Source organism: Ailuropoda melanoleuca, chromosome 7, assembly GCF_002007445.2.
Source record: "Ailuropoda melanoleuca isolate Jingjing chromosome 7, ASM200744v2, whole genome shotgun sequence".
NCBI classification, from domain to species: Eukaryota; Metazoa; Chordata; class Mammalia; order Carnivora; family Ursidae; genus Ailuropoda; species Ailuropoda melanoleuca.
Genome location: NC_048224.1, coordinates 75,566,328 through 75,586,769, shown reverse-complemented (window position 1 = coordinate 75,586,769; position 20,442 = coordinate 75,566,328). Strand labels below are relative to the sequence as shown.

General features: G+C 38.4%; 1 protein-coding gene across 6 annotated transcripts in view; it reads right to left on the bottom strand.

Moving 5' to 3' along the window:
• The window catches only part of NBEA (neurobeachin), a 651,237-nt gene that overhangs the window by 47,210 nt on the left and 583,585 nt on the right, over positions 1 to 20,442 (bottom strand). For all 6 annotated transcript variants that reach the window (XM_034665060.1, XM_034665062.1, XM_034665064.1 and 3 more), the window contains one exon: positions 12,364 to 12,516. In XM_034665060.1, the coding sequence (XP_034520951.1) occupies positions 12,364 to 12,516 (153 nt within the window). The remainder of the gene's footprint in view (positions 1 to 12,363; positions 12,517 to 20,442) is intronic.

Here is a 20,442-nt window from a genome sequence, read left to right as displayed (position 1 = left end):
GGGAGGAAGGAAATAAAGAGTGAGATTTAAACCAGAGAGGATATCTCTTAGATGGATAATAGCTACCTAATTCTAATTTCCATATTGTCCCATGGGTATTAGATGCTAGAGAATTCTTTCTCTAGCAGGTTTAGGATAAAGCATCTTTGAACTTACGAAGAAGGAAACTAGGCTAGTGGAATTAACTCTGTGGAAAGAATATTTATTTTCTCCTGAATTCTTTTTATTTGAGAATACTGAATTTCCATCTCCTCTTCTAGACTACAGCAAGAATACTTTCAAGTCTTTTCTCTTATTGCTTCAAAAATCTGCTTCTGATATTGAAAAAATTCTCTAAAGAGAGTTGCATATAGTCAAGCAGACAATCAGAAATCTTTGCGTTACTTCTTCTGTAGGGGGTTTATTCTATGACTTGATTGCTTACTGGATGTATAATCCAGAGGATTCTTTTCCAGTCCCACTAGCCCCACCCTGGTTTTAGCACTCACTGCTCTCCCCTTGCTCGACTGCAACATACCTCAGCGTCTTTCTCTGATCTGACTAATCCAACCTGTCTTGCCTCCTGCTGGGGCAACAGACTTCTGAAACCATCACACTCACGTTGTCCTCCCAGCAAAATGCATAAGAGTAAACTTTACCTGACCCCTAAGGCCTTTTCAAACCTTGATCCCACCCTCCCTCACTAGGTCTTAGGACTTCCGGATATACATCCTTGGCTCCAAGTAGCACAGACAATTCACAGCCCCTCACACATGGCAGCTATTATAACCTTTGAGCCTCTGTTGCTCCTTTATCCCCTATGAAACCATTTCATCCTCCTGCTTCTTGCTCAGGTCTTAGCCACCCTTTTTACTCAAGTGCAAGGTTTGCTTCCTGAGTTCTCCAGCTCACACTTTGTGAATTCTTCTATGAATTTCTATGACACTTGAAATCAGTACCCTCCTGTTTAATGGAGTAAGATAATGTATACACATTTACTTGTGAAAATCAATTTGCATATAAATTGGAAAGAGCTATACAAACAAATGGGGGTTATTACCAATTAGCACTTGTTTCAAACTTGCAATACTGTATCCTCAATTAGAATATAAGCATTTTGAAGATAGGGATCATATCTAATGTTTCTTTTCCATTTGTCATAGCTCCTAACCTAGTATTAAATAGTAAATATTTGATAAATGTTATTGGCTAACTAATTAAGCAATGGGAAAGATGTGCTGGTAACAAGAAGGAAGAAATGTCAGGAGTGGGAAAGAAGCTCATTCATTCATTCAGCGAATATTGACTGAGCATCTGCTATACGCTGATACTATTCTAGATTTTAGGGTTATAGCAGTGAGTAAGAGAAACCAAAATCCCTGCTCTGCAGCGTTTACATTGTAGTGGGGGGAGATCGACACAACCCCAGATAATTAGTAAGTTACAGAGTATGCCAGAAGGTGGGTAAGTGTTAAAGCAAAGAGAAAGGTAGGACAGAAAGTTAAGGAGTATGTATGGATTGGGAGGGGACTGCTATTTTGGAGGAGGTGGTCAGAGAAGGCTTCTTTGAGTTTGTGACAATTAAGGACCACAGTGAGGAAGTGAACTATAAAGATAGCTGGGGAAAGAGGATTTCACAAAAAAGGCAACAGCCATTCGTTCACTCATTCCTTCAATATGAAGCATCTATTAAACGCCAGACAGTTATTTTAGGCTCCAGAGACACTATGATAAACAAGACAAAAGCTCTGATCTCTAGGAGCATGTCCCATTGCAATGCAAATAAGCAAGGTGAAAATTCTCTAATCTCTCTCCAGCCCCAAATTACTGACCAGCTATCTACCCTGTGCTAGAAACTAGCCTTGGAGAATATATAGATGAATAAAGATTCCATGTCCTCAAAAATATCACAGTCTAGTGGGAGAGAAACATGTCAACTTGGGCTTTTCCTGATGCTCAAACTCTAAGCTGACAGTAGGCACTAAACGTCCCACCCCGGCCCATTTTGAGCAGAAATTACTAAATGTAATGATAGATCTCTGCTGCTCTGTCACCACTTGCCACACTTGTCCCCTACCACTTACTTGCCTCTACAAGACTAGGGAAATCTGAGGGAAAATGGCCGCAGCTAGGAAGCTGCAGAGAGAGGCCATTGCCTTGAACTTCACTATGTTTTTTTATTATTTTTTTCTTTAAAAATTTTTTAAATTTAAATTCAATTTAGTTAACATATACTGTAATATTAGTTTCAGGGGCAGAATTTAGTGATTCATCAGTTGCATATAACACCCAGTGCTCATCACATCAAGGGCCCTTCTTAATGCCCATCACCCAGTTACCGCATCCCCTACCCACGTCTCCTCCAGCAACCGGGTTTCTTCCCCATAGTTAAGAGTCTCTTATGGTTTGTCTCCCTCTCTGTTTTCATCTTATTTTATTTTTTCTTCCCTTCCTGTATGTTCATCTGTTTTGTTTCTTAAATTCCACATATGAATGAAATGGTATTTGTCTCTGACTTATTTCGCTTAGCGTAATACCCTCTAGTTCTATCCACGTTGTCGCAAATGGCAAGATTTCATTCTTTTTTGATGGCTGAGTAATAGTCATTGATTTACTTCTTACGACCTTCACTGCTACCACCCTGGCCCAAGCCACCATCGTCTCTCATAAAACCTGCTTCCACCCTGTGCCTCAACACTTCATAACTAACACGGCAGCCAGAACGATGATTTCAAAATATAAGTAAGATCATGGCACGCTTCTGCTCCAACACTGCGATGACTCTATTTCACTCAGCGTAAAAATGCAAAGTGCTTACGATGGCCTTCAAGGCCTTATGTGATCTGACCTCACTGCTGCTCGGTCTTCTATTAGGCGCCCCCTGCTCACTCCACCCCAGCCCCTTGGCTTCATCAGGAAGCACATCCCTGTCTCAGGGCCTTTGCTCCAGATGGTCCTTCTGCCTGCAACGGTCTTTCCCCAAGACACTTATTTGGTCCACTCTCTCACTTCCTTCCAGTCTTAATGCAAATCTCACCTTCACAGTGAGGGGATCCTGACCACCCACCCTTAGTATTCCCCATTCCCTTACCTTCCACTACTTTTCTCCCCCATAGTATTGATTACTTTCTAACATACTACATATTTTACTTATTTACTATTTTATTGTCTGTTTCCCTTTGATCAAAAGTAAGCTCTATGAGGGCAGGGGTCTTTGTCCGTGTCAGCGGTATACTCCAAACACATGAGACAGCGCCTGGAACACTCCATAATTATCTTTTGAATGAACAGATTACAGTACCTACCAGCGTTTGCTGGGACTGATGTGTACTTGTCAATGTTCCTAACTAGTGTGTGAGCTCCCGACGGCCACTCACTGTGTTGCTCATGTTCGTGTTTTCAGAGCCCAGAGCAGTGTGAACTGTGTAACAGGCCCTTCGTGACTGGGATAAAAGAAGGAATTTCTCTACTTTAGCTTTCTTTCGAGTGGGATCCATGTTCAATTCTTCTTCGTGTTTTCCATAATGCCTTCCTCAGGGCTGGCTCAAAGATTTGTGGAATAAACAAATCCCCAGTTTCAGGGAGAAGGAGGACCCTGAAGTGCCAAGAGATTAAGGGTGCCTTGTTTGTCCAAGGCGTCACAGCTGACATGTGGCAGACACGCACTTAAACACAAGATCTGTGTCTCGGTATTTTGAGTTTGCTGCAGAACGCTTCCACACGTTCTCGTTTCTGGAAAATTCTTTGCAGAGCAGGATGTGCTTTTTAGTATAAAAATATACCCCAAATGCAAACTGTTACCCATCAAAAAGGGACTTTTTCTTTAAAATATGAAAATCGTATAAAGGATGTAATTCAGCAAAAGCAAAACCACATTGGGTTCTGCTTTCTCTGCCTCCGTGCACTGTGCTCTGCTCCGCAGACGGAGAATGCTCCGCATCTGGTCCAGGAGCACCAGGGATCTGCTGGGCTGAGCGCCGGATGAGATTATCCGTGCACATCCGTGAAAGGCCTTTTTCTAAAACAAATTTTAAAAAAGGGCAGATTATGATTGATGAACCCAGCATTAGGGTAATGTTATCAGAGATACTTTCTATTTCTGTCCTTTGTGGCGAGGTCAGATTATAATCATGTTAGAACTGAACACAGTGCTTTATTAATGTTTCATGAGTGAGTCAGTTGTAATCAGCCTAGCTGGGTGTGGGTAAATTAAACCAATTCTTGATGTATGAACTCAATGCACTTAGAATTTATTGAAATGTCTACCCAAAGTGTCCATATCAGTTTTCCAATTTTTCTAATGAGATCGAATTTTGGATTTCACTGTTCTTCAGTAAAACATAATCCTTGTCCCTGTATTTACAAAAGTATAAATGACTGTAATTATATATATTATTTCCCATAATCAGAAAACCAATTAACCAAAAAAAAGTACATCCTTAAAAATCAAAGTACTATCTCATTTTTAAAAATAAGAGAAGGAAATTAGGTTGTAGACATACAAAAAGTTTCTACAAAATGTATCATATACCTTTTCAGTTGCTGCCCTGAGATAATAAAACTGATTGATCATCAATGATATCATCCCTTTTTTATAATATTACTTTTGTCTTCTTTGCCTTGAATTCCTTAACGACAGCTTGAAAGAAGAAGGAGGCAATGCTCACGGATATAGAATACTAATCTATACAAAGAGATGAATGTTTTTTTTTTACCACTGTGAATGTCATTTCTTTGGGATAGGTGACATTTTCATTTTATACTTTAGGCTCATTACAAAGAACCCCTTCAAATAACTGAAGATAATCCCAGCCCAAATTATACATACACTAGAGCACATTTTCTCTAAACCTATTTCCTAAGAACTAAATCCTATATGAGCTACCCAGCTGGTACAAAGTTAGAAACTTTTAATGTTACAAAACAATATGAAAGAATGAAGGCTGTATTCATGGAATTTGTGGAAAATTTAAGCCCTTCTGTATTTTCTGTTACCACTCAGGCTTTGTATATTAGAGAAATAGTCATCCAATAACGATTCCTTCAGTAGGAAAAAAAAAATGAGAGCTAGGCACAGGACTGATTAAGTTTCCTAGTGTTAACACAGAGGCCTGACATGATTTCTGCATGACATCAGTGTGGTCATTTCCCATCAGTATGACGGGAAAACTGACTGGAAGTTGGAGCAGAGGGTCCTGTGAGGGGCAATGGTGAGCTAAGGACAGCAGCGCAGGGGACACTGAGGGAGGAGAGCAGCTGCGGAGACACACAACTGCTCTTCCTAAGACGTCCTTTGAGAGCTCTGCTGCCTGGCACTGGTCTCAGGGGCGGCACGTCCCACTGCCCATTAGCTCTAGTTCTGACGCAACCGAGAATGGCGGCTACAGAGCCAGAGCCTTGTTGATACCACGGCAGCCTTCCCTTCCCGTCCTGCAGGGTCCCTTCAAGGAAATCTCAGGCAAAGAAGACAGGGAGGATAGACACTTCTCAAGCCAGCCAGTCTGTGCTAGCAGACACTGCCTACATATGGTCGATCTAACCCTGCACTGCATCCCGGTGCTGCAGAGAACCAAGACTTTGATTTTTTCCAAATAGGTAGAATTTTTGGTAAAGTATTTCACCCCATGGAGTAAAGATTTAGTTAAAGTCTTAACTAAAGACTCATTAATGCCTATAAGATAACAGGACTTTGGTTTAGAATAGAGAAAAACCCCAGTGACTTGCTTCCCTCATTTCTTTACAAAAACAAGTTGGAACGTGTTAATAAACATGTAACATATAACATGTAATATATAAATACGTAATATGTAAATAAGAATATGTTATATGTCAATTATACCTCAATTAAAAAAAGAACTACAAATAAATACGATGCATTTCTGAAAACGTTTTATGATATTTTCAGAAATGCACAAGTATTTATCCCTCATATTTCAGTCAGTTATAAAACTTCTTTTTTTTTTTTTTAAAGATTTTATTTATTTATTTATTCAACAGAGATAGAGACAGCAGCGAGAGAGGGAACACAAGCAGGGGTAGTGGGAGAGGAAGAAGCAGGCTCATAGCAGAGGAGCCTGATGTGGGGCTCGATCCCATAACGCCGGGATCACGCCCTGAGCCGAAGGCAGACGCTTAACCGCTGTGCCACCCAGGCGCCTCTAAAACTTAATTCTTTTGAATATGTGAGGGTAAGTCTTTGAGGGACAGTTCCTAGCACGCTATATGTACTTGGCTTGACGACACACTTAACTTGATAAATATGTATTTATAGTGACAGCAAATAGTGAGATTCATTTTAAATTAGCATTGCTCTTTTTAAAAAGATTTTATTTATTTATTATTTGAGAGAGAGAGAGAGATTGAGAGAACGAGTGGGAGGAGGGGCAGAGGGAAAAGCAGACTCCCCATAGAGCAGGAAGCCTGATGCAGGACTCGATCCCAGGACCCCAGGATCATGACCTGACCTGAAGGCAGACGCCTAACTGACTGAGTCACCCAGACACCCCAGAAGCATTGCATTTTGTCTTGAAGTTTGCTCAGCAGCACTTAAGTTGATAGAAAGACAGGATATAGGAGGCATATAAACAGAAGTCAGGTGATTGATTATCAGTCACCTGATAGTAACTGGTAAGGTTATTATCAGGAGTAAATTATTTCTTGTACTTTATTTAGATGCAATAGAAGTATTCTGAGCAATTATAAATATAAAATAATTTATTACTGGAAAGTATTTATGAATTTTGTTCTTTCTTAAAGGAAGAGGGAAAATCTATTTTAGAGTTTAACTTGTCTTTACAGTGTCACTCACAATCATTTCTCAGGCTGTATCTTTCAATGAATAATCTGCTAAATTTTCTTAGGACACAAATGATATGAAACCATTTGGTGAGAGGCAGGTATTTCTAAGGAAAAGAGATTTTAAAAGAATCTTATGTGGTGATCATATGAACAATTCAGTTAAATAACTTAAAACTCAATTGTAAGTTTCAGTCAAAATTAGGTATTTGGGGGTCATCCATGCATAGATATAAATAGTTTACAGAAAACAACTAGGTTATGTTCCAAAGTTCCTTGTAGTATTTTGGAACAGATATTGCAATGGAAACAGCATTAGTCTAATCTGCTTTGTTCTCAAGTTGATCTATAAAGCCACATTTAATTCAAAATACAGGTAAAGTTTTAGAGATCAGTGGGTCAATGGGTACAGGGGATATTGCATTCAGAGTTCCAATCTGCAATGCCAGTCACGGTAAGTTAGAAAAAGCACTTGGGTTAAGACCTTGGGTGAGCCACTTGGCCTTTTTGGGTTTCAGTCTCCTTACTCAAATAAAGGTCTGTGCAAGCTCTAAAATCCTGCGTGTGACTCTAAACTTTGCCTTTCCTCCACCTGCAGAGTTAAAGGATAGCCTTCCTCTCACAACTGTGGGGCAGTGGAACTTAGGACTTCCTTAACTCTAAGCAGAGGTCTTACCAGCTGGGAAGGGAGCCTTCCAGGGTAAGGGCTGGGGGAGAAAGAGGTAGAAATGGGATCCCAGAAAGTCAGGTCTGTATGGCCGTGGGGGCTGGAACACTCTGCTGGTTTTGGATCAATTCCCACTTGTTTCTTTCCTTTCTTCAGCTGACCCCAAGGTACTGGCTTCTTGTTAGAAGACACGTTTCCCTTCCTTCTCCTTTTCCTTCTCCCTTTCCACAGCTCCTTAAGTCACCATTTTATCCTGGACGCTGTGGATAAGAACACTGCCACTTTGACTAGTAGCTGATATCTGGCAAGATGATTGACCTTGCTGGGTTTCAGGATAATTCCTAGGAGATTTTTTTGAGGATTAAAAATAATGTCCCTGAATAACGTGCCTCAAGCTCTAGCATAGTATCCGACAAAGAACAAACACTCAAAAATGGCATCGGTTATACAGACTATCACTGCCATTATTGTATCTTGGTCAGCCCTCATATTGGGATGACTCAGGACCATCACTGGAGTATGGGGTGAGTTGCCTAAGATTAGGGTATGTACATCCTGATTTGCAGCGGTTGTGAGCAGTAAGTCTTGGAATGAGGAGAGCAGAGACAACAAACATGAGCAGCTATCCCAGGGAATACGCAGAATGTACTAGGAAAGTCATATAGCTGTACGGAGATGTATAAACTGGGTATGCTCCATAGTAACATTGCACTTACTAAAGGTAGAGCTTTATCACTTCATTTTTCAGGATTTCACTCCTAAAGTGGATGTTATCAGCCAATGACCAGTGAAAGCTAAAGCAGAAGATATAGTCACTCCACCAAAGCTACAAAGTTTCCATTTTCTTCAGGGCCCCAATTAGCACTTGACTGACTCGCATTTATCATAAGGCTTTGATACGTTTGATTAACTGGTTTTGTAGACTAGAGAGGAATTTAAGCAACACATTCTAATCAGTATGGCTCTAAAGGGAAGCATGTGGATAGCTGACAATTTCAAGAAGAAAACAGAAAAAGAACAGATATTGAATTCTAGCCTTCAGAGAATAATAATGGGGACTCACGATAAAGAGAAGTTTCCTCTTTTGTATAAGAGGAGAGGAAACCAAGTCGTGAAAAAGTTAAGAAAAATAACAAACCTCCAAAAAAGTTTTCACTTAGCTATAAAAATCTAGACACTTCCTTTATCTGGAATGTTTATTTGGTTGGATGAAATTATTACCCATCATATTAGATGAATGAAGCTTTGTGATTTTTCTGCAAATTTAGTCAAGTGTGTATGGTCTTGCTTAATCAGTTTATATGAGTACTAATTACCTGATGGTTTCTTATCCATAATAATTAACTTTCCCTATATTCAAGAAGTTCTGTGTATGATGCTGTTTTGGGGATTTGCTTTTAGAAGCACAACTGCCTTTTCTTTTTCAATTAGGCATATCATTAATAAAATTATTAATTCTGGGGGCATATGAACTTCTTTCAATAATGAGGAACACAAAGGTTGTATCTATAATGAATCACTATTTAATGTTTTATTAAAATATATGTAAAAATGTTCTAGCATCTAAAAAGCACACAAAAGGACACTCAACATCATTAGTCACTAAAAAAATGGAAATTAAACTATAATGAAATTTTACTTCATATCCACTAGAATGGTTACAACAAACAAACAAACAGGCAATGACAAGTGTTGGTGAAGATACAGAGAAACTGAATGAGTCATCCTTAGTAANAAAAAATGGAAATTAAACTATAATGAAATTTTACTTCATATCCACTAGAATGGTTACAATAAACAAACAAACAAACAAACAGGCAATGACAAGTGTTGGTGAAGATACAGAGAAACTGAATGAGTCATCCTTAGTAAAAATGTAAGATGATACAATTACTTTGTAAAATAGGTAATTTCTTAAAAAGTTAAACATAAGTTTACCATGACTCAACAATTCTACTGTAGGTATATATCCCAGAGCAATGAAAACATACATCCACATAGAGTCTGGTAAGTGAATGTTCATAGCAGCATTATTTATAACAGTCAAAGAGTGGAAACCACATGTTCAACAACTGGTGACTGGGCCAACAAAACATGGCCTATCCATACATGGAATACCATTACGGAAAAGAGCAAAGTACTGACGTATGCTCCGACGTGGATCAATCTCAAAAACAATGCCAAGTGAAAGAAGTCAAACACAAAAGAACACATTATCACACAGTTCTAGTTCTATAAAGTGTCCAGAAAAGGCAAACCTATGGAGATAGAAAGTTGACTAGTGGCTGCCTGGGGCTGCAGGTGGGCATGGAGAGTGACTGAAAATGGGCATATGATCCTTCTGAGATGGAAATTTTCTAAAATTAGATTGTGGTGATGGTCACACCACTCTGTAAATTTACCAAAAATCATTAAATTGTACACTGAAAACAAATAAATTTTTTGATAATGATTTTTAAAAAACATGTATAAGGTATCTATCCACGTTTTACTGAAGAGAAATGTGAGGACCAGAGATGCTCCACAATTTACCCAGGGCAATGAAGCTAGTACATGGCAGAGCCCAGGTTCAAGAGCAGGAAATTATTAAACTCTAAGTGACACTCTTTCGATACAGTATTTATTATTAGCACCTACATGAAAACTTCTGTTTAATCGGTTGGGTGCAATAGCATGAACAAGAGAAAAATCCAGTCCAACAATTTTTGGCTACCTTGTTGGCCTGGTGAAGGATTCATTCAGTTTATTTGTTTGTTTGTTTTATTAGTTAGTTTCAGAGGGAGAATTCAGTTTAACCAGTTTGGACAAAACTAGACAATATATTAAAATCATTGAGATTATTACCCCTGGGTGATTCACTCATTCACTCAGCAGACATTTACTGACCAACTGCTTTGTGTCAGGCACAGTTCTGGGCTCTACAAATATACTGATATGTGGCAGGTTTCTAGCGTTGAATTTGTAGATCTGGTATCCTTACACTGATATTATAGCCAGCGCTCAAATATGTAAGGATAGTATGGAAACTGGATGACCAATTCTAAAAATAAGTACAGATTTTAGAAGTATAATGCATTCCTGAAGTACAAATTCTTCACATTAAACAATGTAAATTGAAGAAATCTGCTATTCAAGGATGTAGTATGAAATAATAACTCCATATATCTGGAAGTACAATTTATAGATTGAAAAGTGAGAGAAATCATACCTATAAGTAACGAAATACATGACATTCCCTCAAAAGGGGGAGACCAGATTGCAGATTATATATACAGTACTTTTACCACATCAGCAATAGCTTTAAAATAAAATATATTAAAAGTACAGTATTTCTGAGAGGCAGAAAATACAGTTTTTAAATTGAGGGGAGCATGGGACTGACAGTGAAGTCCCCCCTTCCAAAAAAAAAGGAGACAGACAGACAGACAGACACACACACACAAAATCAGGGGTAATGGGAGGAATCACATATTATATGATACTGTTTGTGTGAAATGTCCAGGATAAGTAAGTGTCTAGAAACAGAAAAGGCTACTAGTTGCCTAAGGCTGGCCGGGGAAAATGGTGGAAGATGCTGAAGGTACTAGGTTTCTTTATGGGGTGATAAAAATGTTCATAATTGATTGTGGTAATGGATGTACAACTCTGTGAATAAATTAAAACCCATTTATTTATTTATTTTTTTTACTTTACCTGGGTGAACTCTATGGTATGTGAATTATATCTGTGTGACATATGTGAATTATGTAAGTCTTACCAAAAAAATGGACTAAGGAATATGTGAACTCCATTGTAAATGTGGACTTTATTTGGATTCTGATTCAAATAAATTGGGTGTAAAAACAAAATAAATACATTTACAAGACAGTTGGAAAAAAGTGAGAGAAAGTGAAACAGAGTTAAAAATATATTTGAGTCATTGACTTTCTTAATGACTCGATGTACTAAGAATAATAGTATACTAGGGAGGTTGTTTGGCAAGTGGTTCATTTCCATATACCATAGCCACACTGAGATTAACATCTCCTTAAATATGGATAAAATATATCAAAATCTATAAAATTCCCACATGCAAATATTTCATTTACACATTTTTTTTCTGAACATCCATATATCTGCCATATTTGTCACACAGATTTAAAAAGTAATGACATTTTCAATCTAAGAATGTTTACTAGATGGGTGTCCTCTTAAAGACAAGTATATTATATATATATATATATATATACACATATATATACACACACACATGTTTTTTTTGAGAGGAGAGAACACGTGCGCGTGTGTGTGCATGCATGTGCACGTGAGTGGGGGGGTGTGGGGCAGAGGGAGAGGGACAGAAAGAATCTTAAGCAGGCTCCATACCCAGCACAGAGCCCCACAAGGGACTCAATCTCAGGACCCTGAGATCATGACTTGAACCAAAATCAAAAATCAGATCCTTAACCAACTGAGCCACGCAGCCGCCCCACAAGTATATTACATTTTAAGGTATGTTTCACAGCTTATGATTTCTTGCATGCAAATATGTTCTAAATGTAAATTATTTTGTTTTGAATATTTTATGAGTGAAAAAAGAGTACAGATTTAGCCGGTAGACAAAAATAAGAAATGGGCATTTATTTCAAGCATTTTAGAATATCTTATATTAGTCAACAGATGCTCATCTGATTGTCTTCTCCTAAGGGAGCAAATATAACTGAATTGCCATTCCTTTATTAGTCTTCATGAAAGGAAAATCCACTCCACAATAAAGAACAATGTCAAAAGACAATAGTAAAATGCTTGCCTTTTTTCTTAAAATTTTAACCTTGTATTTATATATGTTAAATGGCAATTTGTCAATAGTTAGAAACAAAAGAAAACAACAGAATGTTTTTACTTCTTGATGACTGCTCAAGCAAAAACAAAATCTCTCTTACCATCCTGTTGATCCGTACAAAGTCTTCAGGTTTTTTTGCCCAAGGGGGAAGACCAACATCATTTACTACAACATCATCTTCTCTGACTCCGAGATTGTATCCATTACTGTTGACAAACATCTCTGGTAGGTAATAGAACTCTGGAATTAGTTCCTGCCAGGAATAAAAACGTGGCATATTAAACCACCTTGAAAATGAGTTGAATAAAACAACTAGCTTGTTAACTAGGAACTGAATTAAACAATTTCTTCACTTAAATTCAATATTTTATTACCTAATTCTATTCTTCATTTGATTTTCTTTATATAAGAGGAAGAGAAGGAAGAGAGGGGAAGGAAAGAGAAGACAAATATTTTTCTTGAACATTTTATTTGATAATTTATGTTTATAAGACTTTCAATCTTATCTTGCCAGAACTGGTTAAGAGAAATGGGTTACAGGATCAATAGTAGTTCACAAGATCATTATTAAACAAAAATGTAAAGCTATATCTATAAGCCTATGCCATGCATCAACCTTTTCTGAATATTATTAAGGAAATACCCAAATCAAAAAAAAAAAAGTTGTTGCCAGTATTGGTTAAAAATCATGTAATATCTTCTACTTTTCTTTTTGATCACAATGGCAATTATACTACATGATTTATAATAAAAGATTAATAGTCTTATTTCATAATTTGGAAAAATTAATTACTTTTGGACCGATCACTAAACACAATGAAGAGACGATATACAACATGATAATAAGTTTTAAATATGTAACATGTGGCACCTGAATGATAACAGTTCTTAATAAATTGGATGCAAAGGCAACCTGTGTTACTTGTATATAACGATGGCATAAACAACTTGACCCAAGGCAAACTTGTGTTTGATGCACAATGTCTAACATGAGACTTATGCTTCTTTGGAATATATCTGATATAGAAATGAACTGCTTTTAAGACCCTAGAAGTATTTTTTTTGTTAACCTTTTTTTAAGCAACTGGGAGAAAATGAAAACAAAAACCACTGTAATTTTTATGCATACCGTCTATACAATGATTAAAAAAAACCAACAATAATCTTTTCAAATATCAAGATGAAGGTTAAATTAACTTTAAATTATATTATGAAAAGCATAAGGACATTTATTTGTGTAACACGATCAATGCTGATAATGTCGTACCTGAAATTCAACTCTCGCTATGGTCTTCTCTAGGGATTCACAGAAAAATTAAAAAACAAAACAAAAGCCACAAAACACTGATGTCTTCAAATAAATAAAATTATTAACTTTCAAAGAAAAGCATACACAAAAGCTCTCTCTTTATGGGTTCTCCCGCTAAAACCAACATTTGTCTGTGATCGAATAAGTGGGTGTTTATCTTAGTAATGCTCTGTGAGAATTTGATTATTATCCATTCTGATGATGATAAATGTGAACTATAAGAAAAATAAAACATAATAAAGTTTGAGTACGGGGCACTGTGACAGGTATGAAGAAAGAAAAAAATGAACAAGACATGGTTTTATTTCAAGTAATTTATAATCTGGTCCACGGGGTAAATGCATAAACAGATGGTTATAATACACAATAATAAGAGCTTGAAAGGAGTATAAGCCAAGGGCAAGAGAGCAGAGAGGAGAAGGCAGGAAACTCAGGGCAAGTCTGGAAAGACTTCACTGGAGACCTGACATTTGAATTCAACTATGTCTAAGATAAAGGCAGGGGGAGGGGGAAGGGGGACCATCAGGAAGTATTATCAGGAAGTGGTAAGGACCGAGTATGGGTGGAGTATAGGATACACAGGAGGACACAGGTCAAGATGGGGAAGGTGGGCTGGTGAGAGTTATATAGAACCAGGTGATGAAGGAAGCCTTATACCAAGCTAAGCTGTTTGGATTTTATATTACTCGCAAATTTATTTTATAACAAGACACTGGGTGTCAACATAAAGGATGGAATGGAGAGGAGAGACTGGGTATCTATGTGTATGCAGGGAGAAGGCGAACCAGAAGCAGCAAGGAGAATGGGAGGGAAGGGGGAGAAGGGCAAGTGTGAGTTGTGGTAAGGGGGCACACTGTGGGACGTCTGCGGGAGGTCAACTGTGACAGAGAATTAGGTGGCTCACACTGTGTGATATTGATTCATTAACAACACACTATGTACAAGACATCGAGGCCACGACAGAGTGTGGGGAAGGAGAATTGTGGTGAGATTATTATAAACTCCTGTAAATTTTCAGTGACCTGGATATAAAAGGGGAAACTGAGAAGGGGCTGAAAGAAAAACTAAAAGGTAAAAAACATACTTATTTGTAAATCATGATACAGTTTAGTTAGTGGGCAAGGCAGGAGCTAAAGACTGGTTCAGAAATACTCTATAAGCGGTGACTATAGTGAGCTGATTTCTGGGCTGGCTAAGCACGATGATGGAGCAATTGGGCAAAGGTGTGTGATCACTGATTAGAAGGTGGAAGTAAAGCATCATCGCTATTCTCATTGATTTGTACGCAATCAGAAGTACATAATTGTTATGATCTTGACAGTTCTGTTCCTCTAAAATTAAAATGTTGAAACTTTATCCTCTATGATGGTATTAGGAGGTGGAGTCTTTGGAAGGTAGAGTTAGATGAGGTCATGAGGGTGGAGCCATCACGAATGGGATTAGTGTCCTTACAGGAGCCCTGAGGAAGACTGCTTCTTCTCCCGCCACGTGAGACACAGTAAGACAATGGCCCTCTGTGAACCAGGAAGCAGATGCCCACCTGACACTGAATCTGACCATGTGGGCACCTTAGTTTTGGACCTCCAGCTTCTACAACTGTGGGAAATAAATTTCTGTTGTTTATAAGCTCCCTAATTTATGGTAAAATATAGCTGCCTGAGCTGACCGAGACAATAATTATTAACTTATTATTTCAAGGCATTAAGTAAGATAAAACTTACAATTTTCTTTCGATCTTACTCTCACGGTTTGGGAAAGCATGGACAATTAATAAAAGATGTAGAGAAAGGTAAAGAATATGGCTATTGCACATTACCCATTCTTTAGGCAACACAGCACAACAATAGCATTCCAAATGGTCCAAAACGGGGAAAGAATGTAAGCTCATGGAGTCGCTCTTTGTGGAGGGTGATTTATATGTCATAGACACACGTAATTCAGGGATTTCCTTCTTGCCTTTCATCAGTTATATGTGTTCATGTCCCATCTCTAGAACTAGACTATCTAAGCTTCCTAGAGGATAGACAGAGAGATAAAGCCACAAGGATATAGCAACATAGATTTATTTTTTATTTAAACAACCCAAACAGTCTTAATTTATCTTCAATGGTCTTGGTGCTTTATAAGGTTTTCCAAATATATTATTTTCCATTCTTTCCTGTGGTATAGGGTCACATAAACTATGTGGTTATTATTAACCCACTTACCACTATAATACTATTTTCCTGAATGTCATTAAATTAGATTCACAAAGGCAACAAAGCCCTAGGATTTTATATTAATAACAGTTTGGGCAAAAGCAGATTTTCAAGCCTAATTCTGTGAGGTTTATATTTTGTTGAACCCTCACCGCTCTTGGTGTTATACTTTGTATGCAGCAGGTGCTCATTAAATATTAGCTATTGATGATATTAGGTGAAGTTATTTTAATATCACTAGAAATCCTCTGGGGCAAGATGCAGATGGTTGGAAGAATGCCTCAAGATTGGAAAAGAGCCAATGAAGGACTTTATTAAATAAAAGAAAAACGATGAATCCCCAAATAAAATTTGTGCCCTTTGAGGGGCAATTTTTGCAGCTTAAAGAACATTATCTTGCTTATCCTAGTTAGGTATAAAAGGTTTAACAGGTAAAAGAGTTCACTTTAAGATACAAAAAAAGTTGGTTTTAAGGTTGCTGACAAATTGTCCCCGAACTGTAGAAGTGGAAGAAACAAGACCTACTTTGTTTCAATTTAAACTCTCTAGCATAAGAAGGGGCTAAAAGCGGGCAGCCACTAAGGAGGAAAAGGGAGGCTAAGAAAGGTCTGGCCTGATGATTACCTAGAAAGGCAAGAGGAAGCGTAAGGAGATCAGCAGGAACATTCAGGAAGGCTTTAATCAAGGCCAGTTATACGAAAAAGTAGCATGACTAGGGCCTCCTGGATAATCATTTAGTAAAGGCAGTGCTCTCCACTCCAGTCCATCTGGTCAATCAAACTACGCTCACTAATTAGGGTGTTAACTAAGACACTGGAAAAAGCTGTTAGAAGCCTGATATTTGAAAGGCTGAAGAAATGTTTTCAGATTTCTAATAGAGAGAACAGTCACAAAGAGGCACATATTTAAGGCACGTATCAAGAAATTCCTGAAGTTCAGCTTAATTGCAAGGCTCCTAAAAGCTTCAAAGGACCAGAGCTATATGGGACCAAAGCTATCTGAACCCTGAAGTCCTGAGCTGGGGAGGTTTTTATTTTGTTTTTTCTTTCTCTTTTTCTGAAGGGGAAGGAAGAGAGTAAAAATCACAGTCTAGGGATAAGTCGCTAAAGCAGCCAAGTGGGTGTACATTTTTATGCCTCAGTTTTATTTTAAATCTTTAAAATTAAAAGCTTTAAAAAATCTTGTTTCAAATAGCACTTTAAAATTCAACGTTAGTATATAAATACAGTACATTAGTATATAATTTATATTCATATTTATATAATTTAAAAGATTTGCGTATTTAAAAAGGAAAAACCTCACGAATAAGAGAGTTTCATCTCAGAGATTCACTGTGATGTCCAAGATGACAATTACTCTATCTGACAATTACTCTAAGACAAGGAGTCAGCTGATATGTTACCTCTGCTCGTTCAATCTTAAAACAGCAGGTAGAATTTATTTGTATCCTTCTTTTGTATTTTACTTTATTATTATTTTTTACTATTTGTATCATATGTTATGTCTTTTTTAATTTTTATTAAGATTTTCATTTATTTGATAGAGAGAGACACAGCGAGAGAGGGAACACAAGCAGAAGGAGTGGGAGAGGGAGAAGCAGGCTTCCCGCTGAGCGGGGAGCCCAACGCGGGGTTGATCCCAGGACCCTGGGGTCATGACCTGAGCCGAAGGCAGACGCTTAATGCTTAACGACTGAGCCACCCAAGCGCCCCTCATATGCTATGTCTTGGCACTGTTCTAAGTGCTTTACATATATTTTCTTAGTCTTCACAAAAATTTCATGAGGTGGGTATTCTCATTCTTCCCACTTTCTAGACAAGAACACTGAGGTAAAGAGAAGGTAAGTAATTTGCTAATGACTGCACTGGAAATAGGTGATAAAGCCCGAAATCAAAACCAATCACTTTAAATCCAGGGGCTCTGCTCTTATATTCTCTATTTAGCTTCTGAAGCAGCGACCCAGTCATTCTGTATGACTTCATTCTGTTTTGATTTTTTGCATAGCAATTATATATATATATATATATAAATACACATATTAGGCTCCTGTATCATACTATACTGGAAATCTCATGACAGTAGGGATCATTGTCTATTTTGCTCACTGGTTCACACCACTCACTTGCTAGGAATGGTGCCTAGTACACAACAGATGCTCAATACAAATGTGTGAGATTAAAAAAAAAAGAATCAATTATTGTTGTGTGTTTATCATCTCCTGAACTTCAGGTATGAAATAGTGATAAAAACAAAACTGAAGACCACGGTTTTCAAGCTGTGTTAGTTTAAGCAGAGTTCCGTAGGGTGAGCAGTCAGTTGAAGGTAAGAGGCAGACAGGGCAGGGAGGCAGGTTGGGGATTATCCCTTCTTCTACCAGGAAGGGCTATTTTATGTGCATCAGAATCAAATAGATCTGAGTTTAAATCCGGACTTCTTGCCAGCTTGGGCAAGTTTCTTAAACTTTTGGGAAAAAAAATCAATTTCTTCATATGCAAAATTGTGATGATGACAGCAATGAACTCACAGGGTAGATGTGAGGATTAAATGATGATAATGTGTAAAACAATGCATTTAATAGCTATATGCAAAATACCTGTCAGAAGCTAGTCATTCTATCAATTTTTTTTTTTTGATGCACATCAAAAAGATTGCGGCTGAGTTTACCCAGTACCAGAGTATACCCTGTAACCAGTAACAAAACTGTTACTTCGGATGTTTGTGCTTGAAGGAATACCTATGTAGACAATTCGGATGATTAAAGGGTTTTTATCAAATGGACTAACTTACATGTTACCTAGACTAAGCAGATATATTTTTAAAGCTATTTGCATTTCAGATTTTAGTTTTGTCTAAATGAACAACCAGGTTGAACTGCACAGTATAAACCAAACTAGAACTTAAAATTTTTTAAAATTAGTAGCTGTAGAATTTTTTCAAAGTGGCTGTAATAACCCCTCCGATCCCCTGTTCTCTCTGGCATTTCCACGTTACCATTCATCCCTTAGAGTGGGGGACTCTATTTCTTCTCCCTTTGAATGTGGGCAGGCATATTTCAACACAGAGAATGTGAAAAAGTGATACTGCAGGGCTTCTAGAGAAGCCCAAGACTGGAGGCCTCGCAACCTGTTTTTACCGGCTGAGAAGCCAACAGCCACAGAAAGTGGTGGGGCCGCCTTGCTGGAGTGATCATGGAAAGAGACAGACATATCTGGACAGTCCTTAGCTACTCTGGCCTGGGTCTGATGGGACACAAAATGCGTGAGGAAAGCCATGCTGGGCTCTCTGGCCCAGCCACGGCCCTCCAGCTGTCACCATGTGGCACAGCTATGAGCGGTCCTTGCTGGGCTTTAACTCCAACTGTGCACTGTCAACAAATATATAGTTGCTGTGTGCATTTTTTTGTAGGGGGGGCAAGGAAGAGGGAGAGAATTTTATTTTTATTTATTTTAGAAAGAGAGAGAGAGTCCAAGGTGCTGCAAATCAAATGTGGCCACGAGGTAAAAGATGTGGCTATAAATCCCTTTGTAAGTGGTCAGCCCAATTTAAGGTGATGGTTTGTAGACCCATTCGAATACACAAAGGGATTCTAAGAATCCTAAGGGCATTATAAACAGCATCTTAACTCATAGTCAGAAATAGAGAGGATCCTATCTCAAAAGGATTTTGGGGTGCAAGTTTTTTCTCATAATGAACTATAATTTGATACATAGAAAGTCCACAGAATTTTAAAGGAGGTTAAAAATGCCTTGGACCCAACTTTCTATGATCAGAAAGCATTTGGAGAAAGCCACTCAGTGGCAGACAAGGGCTATTTCTTATGGAAAAGAAAGCTGATCCAGAGGGCAAAGCCAAGGTCCCGGAGGATGTGATCCCAGGGTCCAGGAAACTGGCAACACCACAAGCCTGGCTGCAATGGCCAAGAACCAGCTGCCGCTCTGTACCTCCCACATCCCTCCCTTTGGGGTAGATTCTGTTGAGGTTTACCTGTTTCGGGCTCACCACCGTATGCTGCGTGTACACAGGACAACTTGTCTTTCTAGATTCCCGGTATCCAAATTAGAAATTCCTGCATCATATCTGTATCTGGACCCGATACAGACCATGAGATACTAGATTTTGATCCTGATACAATAATGTGGCCAACAAGTTGAGTATATTTTGCATCTAGGGGGAATGTGAACTGTGACCAGAGAAAGGACTTTAGTTGACTATTTCCAAAGAAGGCCACAAACATCCCTCTAACCTCCATGTCCTCTCGAAATGTGACTTTGCTGCTCAGCTACCAGGAGGTACAGTCCATTTCTCCCTTCCTTAATCTGGGCTGGCCCTGTGGCTTGTTTTGACCAATAGAATGCTGTGGAGGTAACACTATGTGACTTTCAAGCTTATGCATTAAGCAGCTTTGCAGCTCCCCCCCACCCCTGCTCTTTTTCTTTTTATCCTCTTGCTAGCAAGCCACCATGAAAAACAGTGTGATTTTCTTAGAAAGGCTATATTGAGAAAGACAGGACCAGCCAGGCCCAGCAGTTCCAGGCATCCTGGGTGAGGCAACAGATAAGTAAGTGAGGTCACCCTAAATCCTCCAGACCCAGACCAGCCACCCCCACTGACCCCAGATGGATCAGAGACGAGCTATACCTGATGAACCTTACTCTGATTGAAGAACCCTAGG